Source organism: Gopherus evgoodei, chromosome 10 (genome assembly GCF_007399415.2).
Source record: "Gopherus evgoodei ecotype Sinaloan lineage chromosome 10, rGopEvg1_v1.p, whole genome shotgun sequence".
Taxonomy (NCBI): Eukaryota; Metazoa; Chordata; order Testudines; family Testudinidae; genus Gopherus; species Gopherus evgoodei.
In genome coordinates this window covers 24,053,920-24,065,940 of record NC_044331.1, presented here as the reverse complement: position 1 = coordinate 24,065,940, position 12,021 = coordinate 24,053,920, and the positions used below count along the sequence as shown (strand labels likewise).

Below are 12,021 nucleotides of genomic sequence, written 5' to 3'. Positions count from 1 at the left end.
AGGACCTAATGCAGGGGTCCCCAACGCGGTGCCCGCAGGCGCCACTGCTCCTGCAGGGGCATCTAAATGCACCCGCATCCTGGCCATAGGTGGAGCATCCGCCGAAATGCCGCCGAATTTCTGTGGCATTTCGGCATCAATGCCTCTTGATGACGCCACTTGCCGCCAAGTGACATCATCGAGAGTGTCACTGCTGAAATGCCACAGAAATTCAGTAGCATTTTGGTGGATGCTCCACCACCACCATGGTCCTTCATCTGGCGCCCACCAGACGAAAAGGTTGGGGACCACTGGCCTAATATATCAGTCTTTAAGCAAGCCCTGACTTCAGCAATTAGCTTTGCCTACTTAAAGAAAAAGAACTCTGGCCCAGAAAAGAGCGATGCAGCTGCTTCCTCTTCCCACTACCTTGGACTGGAGTTGAACCAGTGACACACAGGTAGAAGATTCCATTTACCATCACTCATGTTAGGAAACAACCATCCTCCACTACTGCTTTTGACAGACTCTCATTTTGGAGCATTTGTTTCATCCCTTGTCTACGTTTGTGCTTTGGCAATTTGAGAGCTACAATTTATTATTAAAATTGATTGATTGGCTATAAAACAGAGAAAATGGTCTCAAGGAAAACCTATTATTGTTTTTCATTATCTCTGTTATTTATTGTTAGTGCTAGCAGTGTTCTTGGTACTGTATAAAGCTCAGAAAATAAGAGTAGTGCCTGCCCCAAAGAGCTTACAAACTAAGTGGGTACAATTTTCAAAAGGTGCTTCCAATGGAATTTAGGCTCTTGAGTCCCTTAAGCACTTCTGAAAATTTCAACCCGATCTGTTTTCCACGGAAGTCAATAACAGTATTTCCTCTGACTGCCATGGGAGTTGGACCGATCCCTAGGAGACCAAGAAGACCATGTTAGATTGTCTAAATGTTTGTGAAGTTATAGTTTTAAAGTATATGCTTGTCTGAATAGGTGGGAGTAGCACACATGTTTAAAGTTAGCTGAATTGGAGGCCTAAATGCATTTGTTCTCTACTGTGCTTTTTAGGTCAATCAGTTTGCAAGTTTAGACACATTATTGACAAACATGGATATTTGTATATATATCCATGGAAACATGGATAGCATATTGCATTTCTGAAAAAGAAGGCCTATGTATTTTTGTCTTTAGAAGAAGGTCATAGCAATGTCACCAGCAGGGCAAAGTATCAGCACATAAGTGCTTTGCTGAATAAAATTGGGATTACTCACATGCTTAAAGTTAAGCACAAGCTGAAGTGCATTGCTGTATCAGGACCTTTGTTAGTACAGCTAATGGAACTTCCCTGCTGTAGTTTTCTAGCTATACCATGAATTTACAAGATATTGCACAGGCATGAGAGTTCAGATTTTTGCAGTAAACATTGGAGACTTTTCAGTACAGTTGAAATGTACAGACATTCTTTTGCACCAAAAGATACAGAAGAAAAGATATTTTTAAAGTAATGACAAAAAATGTCTTATGATTTAGGATATTTCCACTGATGTCAGTGGGGCTAAGATTTCATCCTGCATTTCTGAAGTAGAAATAAGTAAGATCTGGTGATTAAGGCACCAGAATGGGACTCAGGAGTTCTGGATTCAGTTTCTGGCCCTGCTACAGATTCAGTGTGTGACCATGGGCAAGTCATCTAATCTATATGCACTTCAGTTCCTATTCTGTAAAATGGGGATAACAATGTTCCCTTTTATTTCACCCCTGGCCTGCTTGGTCTAGTTAGAGTGCAAACTCTTTGGGACACATTCTGTCTTACTCTGTGTTTGTAAAGTGCTTAATACAATGGGGCCCTGATCTTGGTTAGGCTCTCTATGTGCTACTGTAATACAAATTATAAAATAATAATAATAATTAATAATAACATGAGAGATCCATCCCCAGCAGCACTGAGAGGTGTCTGGTGGTAGGCTGGGGAGATATGGGACATAGCTGGTGTATCTGCAATTACAAGGACTTGTCCTCACTACCGGGAGATCCATGCCCCCGGGGTTGATTTAGTGGGTCTAGTGAAGACCTGCTAAATCAATGGCAGAACGCTCTCTGGTGGACCCCACTACTTCAGCTCTCCAAGAAGAGTAAAGTAAGACACCGCAGTAAGTCGATCTAAGCTACGTTGACTCCAGCTATGTTATTCATGACTTAGGTTGACTTACCCTGGTAGTGAAAACAAGCCTCCAGGTTCAACTGGACAAAATAGTTAAGGAGATGACTGTAAGTATATTTACTGAGAGTTTTCCTTTCATATGGACTGGAGAATACATAATACTGGGGAAAACTTGCCTCAGCAGTCTGTGACACGCTAATGTATCATTTCAATAACATATCAATACTATGATGTGTTACACAAAACAATCTTTATGTATTTTCATTTCTTGCAAGTGCCCATCCCAACAGCTCAGTTAAAGCCAGAATCTCTCACTAAAGCCAGAATTTTCAGAAGGGTTCAGCACGCATAAGCAACATTAGATTTTCAGAAGTGCCCAGCTCCTACTGGGGCACGAAAATGAGTTTCACATGAGGTCACCAGATTTTCACATGAGGTTAGTATGTAGGAGGTTGAGTTCTTTTGTGGCCCTAAGTTCCACAGTGGGAGTGGCAGAATGCTGAGCACATGAGAGCTGAGCACTTTTGAAACTCTGGCCCCATATGTTTGTGTAGCAGCTAGCACATTGGGAATCCATTCTCATTTGGGCTACTGTAATACATTTCTTGCAAACAGTGCAAGGCTTTTCTGAGATCATTTATACTGAAAGATGAAAAACACAAAATTTTACTCGTACAGCTAATCCTGACTAAAGCCAATACACACTCAGACAAAAATATAAAATCTCTCTCTCATCTGACCACCCTCTTATATCTCAATCCACACCCTCAAAGATTGGAGAAAAGAGGTGAGTCTCTCAGGATGCCTAAAGATCAAGAGATCCAGAAATTAGTTCACTTCACTAATGTCAAAGCTGCAAAGCTCTCGTTAGCTGCCTACGCTACCAGTGATTTTGCAGTGAGATCTCCAAAAAAACACAGTTTTGCCCAAAACTGGAAAAAGTGTTTGTTTTTAAAATTAAATGTCTTGAATTTTAAAGCAAAATGCCACAAATGAAATACAAACATCTAGAAATCCCGACACTGGTTTATGCACCAGTATAGAATGCATACGCTGCCCCTGTCCATGCAAACACGTTGTGTGCTGGGCTGATAACTTGTCCTGGGAATACCAGTCCAGTGTGCAAGGGGAGGAGGGGCAGAAGGAAAGGATGACACTAGTACCCACTCCTTGGATTCGAATGGATGACGACTAGAGAATTCATATACAGCCCCCATCTGGAGTAGATCTGTGTCTAGCTCTGGCCCTCTCTTTTCCTTTCCTTGGTGGGCAGATCACCTCTGGGAAGGGAGATGAGTTAGATGGTGATTTAACCATTCCACAGCTGCTTCAGAGGACATATTTGTAGCTTCAGGCTCCATGCACTAGATAGATAGTCCTAGTGTTGGGTCCTATATAAACAGATGAAATTATGTAGCTATATTTACACTTACAATGCATGTTAAAAATCAAGCATCAGTTATTAATTAAGAGCATCCTCTCATAAAAATTTAGCTGACAGTTCTGACAATTATAATATAGGTGGAGCTGGTAGCAACACCTGTTATTAAGGTTGGCTGACACATCGCATTATAAGACTCTGTTTTCAATTGCTTATAACTTTGCCAAACAGTAACCATTCAGGATGAAATTCTCTATGCTGGATGCCTGTTTCAGAATGACTTTTTTAAAAAATCTGCATCAAAAGCAGCTGATTCCAAGAATCAGAATGGGGGAAATATGCTGTTTTGTTCCTGTTTAAAAAATTCTTACAGCCCTTTAATTGAAAAGATCTTGCACCCCCATGCTTTGTAGCCAATCTTTGAAATTTGACTGGAGTAGAGAGAGGCTGGCCTGCTGCAGGGATATGCCTTTTGCCAACCCTGTGAAAAACTACCTTTAAAAAGCCTCTAAAAATAGTCAGTTCACACATGCTCAGTAGAGTATTGTTAAAGTTTGGCAGCTAAATTCTCTGAGATTCCATCTGTACTGAGCATGCTCCATCCCTCGGCTACAGGGGCCCTGAAGAGCAGGACATCCAGGGGCGGCTCTAGGGATTTTGCTGCCCCAAGCATGGCAGGCAGGCTGCCTACAGCGGTTTGCCTGCGGAGGGTCCGCTGGTCCCGCGGCTTCGGCGGACCCCCCACAGGCATCCTCAGAAGCCGCGGGACCAGCGGACCTTCTGCAGGCAAACCACCAGAGGCAGCCTGCCTGCTGCCCTCACGGCACCGGCAGACCCATGCTGGGGCCTGGAGCCGCCCTGAGGACATCTGTGGGCCACTGTCATGCTGGGCACTGGACAGAGTGGAGATACTGTCACTTCTATGGTCTTGATGCCCCATGCTGTCACCCTGGTAGTGGAGAGGAAAAGGGCGAATCAGCTCAACTGAAATGCGGAAGGGATGAAAGCTGCACCAAGGATGGGAGGGAGAGGGAGTAGATTGGGAAAAGGATCTGGGGCTGGGGTAGAGGAAGCCATGCTGAGAAGATATTGGGATTGTCTGGGCAAAGAGCCTCAGTGGGGAGGCTGGAATGAGGAGCTTGAGGAGGGAGACTGAGACTGGATGAGAAGCTGAGGGCATAGAGGAAACTGGGATGCAGTGCCAGATTAATGTATAGGCAAACTAGACACATGCCTAGGGCCAAAATTCTTGGGGGGAGGAGGGCCATGCACAAAGTCACAATGCCACTCAGGTTTGGCCTGGCTGCCCCTGTGTCATGACAGAGGTGTGGCCAGACCAAATTTCAGTGACTGGCACTCACATTAGAAGTGTATGTTTACCTAGGGCCCTGTGATGGGTTAATCCGGCTCTTCTGGGATGAGTAGTTGTGGTGGGATGGGGAGACAGGACTGGCACAGGGTCAGGCTGGAAGGAACATGAACAGGAGGGGTCAGATTTCAGGGAGGGGGGCAGAAGAGTTTGTGCCCTCTAAAGCATGCTCCCCTCCGAAAACAGGTATTGCACCCAAAAATTCTGAGATTCCCCATACCTCTGCTGTCAGCAGATATCTGTGAAACCTGTCTGGCAAAGTGTGTGTCTGATTCTTCACTAGTCGAGGTCCACATAGAGGATGACAACCTACTACTGCTATCAGTTACTCTGTTAGCTGAAGTAGCAGAGGTCTGTGTTGTAGATCTAAAAGTTCTAACTCTGATGCCAAACAACATAGGAGTCCATATAATTCAAGTTATGTGTTTTTATCTTGGTTTTTTTAAAAACCTAGGAAATTACACACAAAAATCTACATTTGAAAGAAAGATTAATGTTGCAAAGTCAAGCACTCAAAAGGTAGGAAATGTCAGAAACCAGATTACCCTTGCAACCTTAATTCGGCCTCCTTGTGCATATGCAATATGATACAGTCCTTAATTACGTGATCATATACTATTTTTTTCACAGGACCCCTGCCTCAATCAGTGCACAGGATGGATTGTGGTCTGGGGATTAATCGGGGATGTGTAGTGAAGGAGGCTGTTATTTCTTGAACACCAGCCTCATAGACTCATAGACTCATAGACTCTAGGACTGGAAGGGACCTCGAGAGGTCATCGAGTCCAGTCCCCTGCCCTCATGGCAGGACCAAATACTGTCTAGACCATCCCTAATAGACATTTATCTAATCTACTCTTAAATATCTCCAGAGATGGAGATTCCACAACTTCCCTAGGCAATCTATTCCAGTGTTTAACTACCCTGACAGTTAGGAACTTTTTCCTAATGTCCAACCTAAATCTCCCTTGCTGCAGTTTAAGCCCATTGCTTCTTGTTCTATCATTGGAGGCTAAGGTGAACAAGTTTTCTCCCTCCTCCTGATGACACCCTTTTAGATACCTGAAAACTGATATCAGGTCCCCTCTCAATCTTCTCTTTTCCAAACTAAATAAACCCAATTCCTTCAGCCTTCCTTCATAGGTCATGTTCTCAAGACCTTTAATCATTCTTGTTGCTCTTCTCTGGACCCTCTCCAATTTCTCCACATCTTTCTTGAAATGCGGTGCCCAGAACTGGACACAATACTCCAGTTGAGGCCTAACCAGCGCAGAGTAAAGCGGAAGAATGACTTCTCGTGTCTTGTTTACAACACACCTGTTAATGCATCCCAGAATCATGTTTGCTTTTTTTGCAACAGTATCACACTGTTCACTCATATTAAGCTTGTGGTCCACTATGACCCCTAGATCTCTTTCTGCCATACTCCTTCCTAGACAGTCTCTTCCCATTCTGTATGTGTGAAACTGATTGTTCCTTCCTAAGTGGAGCACTTTGCATTTATCTTTATTGAACTTCATCCTGTTTACCTCAGACCATTTCTCCAATTTGTCCAGATCATTTTGAATTTTGACCCCATCCTCCAGAGCAGTTGCAATCCCTCCCAGTTTGGTATCATCCGCAAACTTAATAAGCGTACTTTCTATGCCAACATCTAAATCGTTGATGAAGATATTGAACAGAACCGGTCCCAAAACAGACCCCTGCGGAACCCCACTTGTTATACCTTTCCAGCAGGATTGGGAGCCATTAACAACTACTCTCTGAGTACGGTTATCCAGCCAGTTATGCACCCACCTTATAGTAGCCCCATCTAAATTGTACTTTCCTAGCTTATCTATAAGAATATCATGCGATATTCTTATAGATAAGCTAGGAAGCCTCATTTATTGCAGAAGCTGGAAGGTGTGTAGTGAATGAGGAAAGGAACTGCAGGAAGAGAAGGGACAGTCCATGGTCAAGGCAGTTGAATGCTGCCCTGGCAAACTGGATTATATCACTGCCTCTGCTACAGAATTCCTAGGTGATTCTGGGCAAGGCACTTAAATCAAACTCATCGGAGATGATTTCTAATTAAGTGTTTCTCATTTTCTGAGAACCTGAATTGAGACCCTGGGTTTTGATTTGCAGAAGTGCTGAGCACTCACAGCTGCAGCTAAGGTCAGTGGGAGCCAGGGCTGCCCAGGGGATTCAGGGGTCCTGGGGCAAAGGAATTTCCGGGGCCCCTTCCATAAAAAAAAAGGTTCCAATATTATAGAATATTATTTTCTCATGGGGGCCCCTGTGGGGCCTGGGGGTAAATTGCCCCACTTGCCCCCTCCCCCTCTGGGCGGCCCTGGTGGGAGCTGTGCTTTGAATGTAGACCGTGCAATAAAAATACTAAGTACTCTGAAAAATCATGTCCTAGATGTCTCAAAATGGGCACCCAAAATTAGTGGACACTTTTGACCTTAATCTTCAGTACTGCAACTGGAAAAGGGGGATAATACCTCCCTGTCACCTCACACGGGTATGGGGAAAATAAATTAATATTTGTGAAGCGCTTGGATACGATAGTGATAAGCTCCAGAGAAAAGCCCCTGAGGTAATTAATAATTTAATATCCAGAGAAGGTTTGAATAGCATGCCGTAAATAAAGCATGGGGCCACACATTGAATAATGAGACTAAAACAAGATATCGAACAGCTGCTCATTCAGTAAGTACTATCCAGCCTGTCAGCATTTAAACTGGCTTATTTTTTGGAGCAGAACCACACTTTACTCAGATAGGAAGAATGTCAGAAAAATTTATATCACTTTCCTGAGAGGACTGCAACTGAACGTTGCCTGCTCTGATGAGATAGTTTTTTCTCAGCTTAAATTAGGAAGTATCTGTCACATGATTTCTGTGAGAATTCCCTTGCTCTAGAATGTGTTCTCTTCCTGATCCATCACACTCTAGATTTCTCAATCATCCTGCCATTGCAAAGCCTACCATTTTTCCTGGGCACTTAGATGGGGATTGATCTGAGGGGAGAGGCTGGTAAAATATGGGGTTATTGTTTTGTTGGTTTTGTTGGCAAGTCTGATGGTGTATTATGTGATCAATCTAATTCAATCTACAATATTGTGCCGCATTAGGCACTTTTTTATCATTTTGATCAGTGTACAGCCAAGGTGAGGCATTTTCAATTAAACTGAACAAAATTAAATTAATTTTGGAAGCATTGGTAGCAGCCACATAGTTAAGGCTGGGTTTTGAATTTGGTTCTAAGCTCTGCTTCCAAGATCTCTTACAACTTTTGAAGGGAGTAACCAATTTGTTCGCAGATTGAAATGCTGCCTCTACTGGGACATAAGAAGAATGTTCTAACAATTTGGAAAGTGACAGATGTTTATTGATCTTTAATCACAATTTTAACATTTTATGTTTTCTCCCCAGTACCTTAAACTTTTTGGATCCCTGTGTTCTCAGCAGTGATAGGTTTTGAGAACCTGAGGTCTTGTGCAGATGCTGAGGTCCTCAGGAACAAGGTATTTTCAAATCATGGGGCCATTTTCTAGGGAATTGTTTAGGAATCTTAACTTGTATGGAGCCACAAAGGTGAAGAAGATGTCAAGCTTTACAAGGCAGATTCGCAATGCATGTTTATTTTCTGCTATTCTTCATGTTTCTGGAGAACTGTCCTATACTTGTTTGACCTAGAACTAGGAGGTTTATATATGCAGATAAACCAACTCTGTATTTACTGCTGTGTGTCTGTCTGGTTGTGATTCTAATGCTATTTGTCCAATCAGGACAAATTATAACGAATGATTATTTCAGCAGTGAACAGTGCGTCTGTGCACAGGTCAGAATTTGAGCAACCATTGACAGATGAGAGAGGGGGCATTCTGAGGAAATGAAATTGTTTTTAATTTTCTTTCAAAGTTTGTTTCCCTGACTCCCCTCAGGGCATCACTACATGGGCAAAGGTAAGGATGGACACTGGGGTCATTATAGCAGCAGTTTAGGTTCTTTGGATGCCTTTACTGTGAATTTCCATACTTTCAAATATTTGAGGTTTTGTTAAAGTTTATTCTTTACTGTGAATTTCCTTGCTTTTTATTGTTTGTTAATAGATAATACAACATTCTTGCAAGGGTATTTAAACTCAGGTTACCAATATATATTCTCAACTTGAACTCCAGCTTTTGTCCAGGAATTAATTAATTAATATACAAAGCATAACTTCACTGAGGGTTTGCTTGAATGAAAAACACAAGATTTGACATATTAATGGTATATTATCATAGAGGACAGGGAGTTTGGATTTTAAATGGTTCTTTAGTTCAAAACAGCTATAAAAGTTTTTGAATCTCTGTCCATTTGATTAATGTGTTATAACCAAGCAAACGTGCTGTAACTGGAATAAATATTGGCAAGTAACTTCTTCAAAAACTTCACTGCTGAGAGAACTGAAATGCCCTTATCCCCTGCCTCATACACAGGTTGCTGTGAGTGACAATACATGAGATATCTGGGGGTCTTAGTGGAATAATTTGATCTCCTCAATCCAGTACTAAAGGAATGGGTGACAGCAGAAATGAGGACTGAATGGGCATGGAGGAGGAAATTTAATTTTCTATTTAGAGGTGGTCCCTCCAGATCAGCAATGAGACATAATTGCTGGGGAATGAAAGGGAAGCTTGCATTCCCACTGCCCCTTCTGTCTCTGTCCAAAGGATAATCTCCAGGTCTTTCAATACAGCATTTTCACAAGTGCTATGTTCACTTTAAAAGTACAGAACAAAACAACACCAAAAAACAAGAATGGAAAGAGAGATGAAATTAAATGGAAATGTTTTAACCAAGATTTACTGTGTCACTGTTCTGGGTGTCACAATGTCATTTATTTTGTTCAAAATATCTAAGTATCAGGCCTGCAAGAGTGTAATACAACCCTGTTTCTTCTCAGTTCTTTGTTCCTCTGCTAATTAAAAGATGCTACAGAAAATGAGTTGACAACAAAAAAAGAAAAATTAAAAAAATGTGGAAAAGTTTGACTTGAAAAATCAGTAAATTTCCACTTCATCTTACAGGGATGATACATAGGTATACACCCAGCATTACTGGGCACTACAAAAGTTAAATGCCTCAATTGTAGCATTTTAACAGACAGTTATAGAGTGCCTCTCCCTCCTTAGATGTTTTCTCTATACAACAAAGTAAAACAGGACAGTAAGTCTGGGTCAACATGGTTACAAGCATATCTGTGACCATCACAGGATGTTATTGGGGAATAAAAGGCCAGATTACCCCTTCCCTGGGAGAAGTCAAGGGTATGGGAGGATTTCCTCCTGGTGTTTCTTTCTTATGGTCCTGCCAGGGGGATGAGGTTTGCTCCATGGAATGGAGAAGCCACCCTCACACATCATGAAGCCCTAGAGATCTGTAGGATGCCAGGCAACTGTGAGGTGCCTCTGTGCTGGTTCCATATTCCAGCAGCCTCCTCTCAGCTCCCTGGCATCATGGCTCTGGACCCACACTGCCGGGGACTGCCCCTAGATGTAGCTTCCTCAGGGCCACACCCTTTCCCACTTGGAGGGGGATTCCATGGGTCGAATTCAGAGATGAACCTAAGGGAGACTAAACTAGTGTAATATACTAGGTCCCTCAGTATGTATGGTACCCCAACTCTGAGTCCCTCAGAAGTCTCTCAAACTTAATTAGACTCTGACTTCCTGAGACTTACTTTGACTCACATCCACTGACCACCCTGCAAGCTACACCTCACTCCAAACCTTACATATCATCGTTGAATTTGACCCACTGAGTCTGAGTGTAAGGGAGTCTTTGGGAATATAAATTAATGTAACTCACAGTCCAAAGGGCCATAAGAGATGAGTGAAATGAGTTGTAAAAAAAAATCAACTAGTGGGTGGATGTAAGAATGTACAAATTCATGAAAGAATGCCAGACCCTCCTCCATCTTACACCTTCCTATATTGTTATCTAGCTGTTCAGCATATAAATTACACCAACACAAACTCACTTATATATAGATAAGTGAATATAGGTAGGTCCAAGTGGGGCTGACTGTAGAAGGATCTGACTTACCCAAGCTTAGACATCATCCCTAAATTTGGAAAATCTAAGGTGAAATGAATGTTATTTCCAACTTGTTTACTACATTAGCAACATCTTCTCCAATGCCCTCTCAGTCCAAACTCTAACATCTCCTGTGTTTTATTGCAGCATGCAAGAGGAAAGAACAAGAACATGGGAAAGATAGAGGGAATACACCCAAAAAGCCTCGGTTGGTTTTCACGGATGTCCAGCGTCGAACTCTACATGCAATATTCAAGGAAAATAAGCGTCCATCCAAAGAATTACAAATCACCATTTCCCAGCAGCTAGGGTTGGAGCTGAGCACCGTCAGCAACTTTTTCATGAATGCACGGAGGAGGAGTCTGGATAAGTGGCAAGACGAGGGCAGCTCCAATTCAGGCAATTCATCATCTTCATCAAGCACTTGTACCAAAGCATGAAGGAGTAACCACGAATTAAACCTCGGTGAAAAAGCTTTAAAAATAAATAAATAAATAAAGACCAGGACCTCAAGATAGCAGGTTTATACTTAGAACTATTTGAAAAAAAAAAGTTATTTATAAGTCCAAAGAAACCAAAGACTTATTTCACCTGCATTTTGACTTTGTTCTGAGACACACACTTTAGTAGGATGACGACTTGCAAAAAAACAGAAAAGAAAGAAACAAAACAAAAAACAGAGAGAAATGAAAGAAACCACTGGTCTTACACCTTCATCCATGATCATTTTCACCGTATTTGGCTTGTTTAGTGGTTTGGAGCATAGTGATTTCTTGTCATTGAATGGACACCTTTTCAGATATGGCTCTTCATTTCCACAGATATTGCCATGAAGGTGTATGGTGTATCCGTACTGTGTACACACCAGTGGTTAGGGACTTAGTCAGGGTTCGTCTTCAGAAAGGGTTGTGCCATAGCACAACCAATATAGCATGGAGTCATCTGAATTCATTGAACGGTGGTGTGATTTTTTGCTGTTTTATTGTTTGAACTTCGCCGGTGCGACACCTGGAAACAAGTTCAAACTAGGCAAAGAAATTTTGAATGATACCTAAACCAGTG

General features: G+C 42.2%; 1 protein-coding gene across 1 annotated transcript in view; it reads left to right on the top strand.

The window, feature by feature from the left end:
• The window catches only part of ONECUT1 (one cut homeobox 1), a 30,890-nt gene extending 19,382 nt beyond the window's left edge, over positions 1-11,508 (top strand). The window contains exon 2 of the mRNA XM_030578054.1: positions 11,107-11,508. Within this exon, the coding sequence (XP_030433914.1) occupies positions 11,107-11,399 (293 nt within the window). The 3' untranslated portion in view covers positions 11,400-11,508. The remainder of the gene's footprint in view (positions 1-11,106) is intronic.
• The last annotated feature ends 513 nt before the right edge of the window (positions 11,509-12,021 follow it).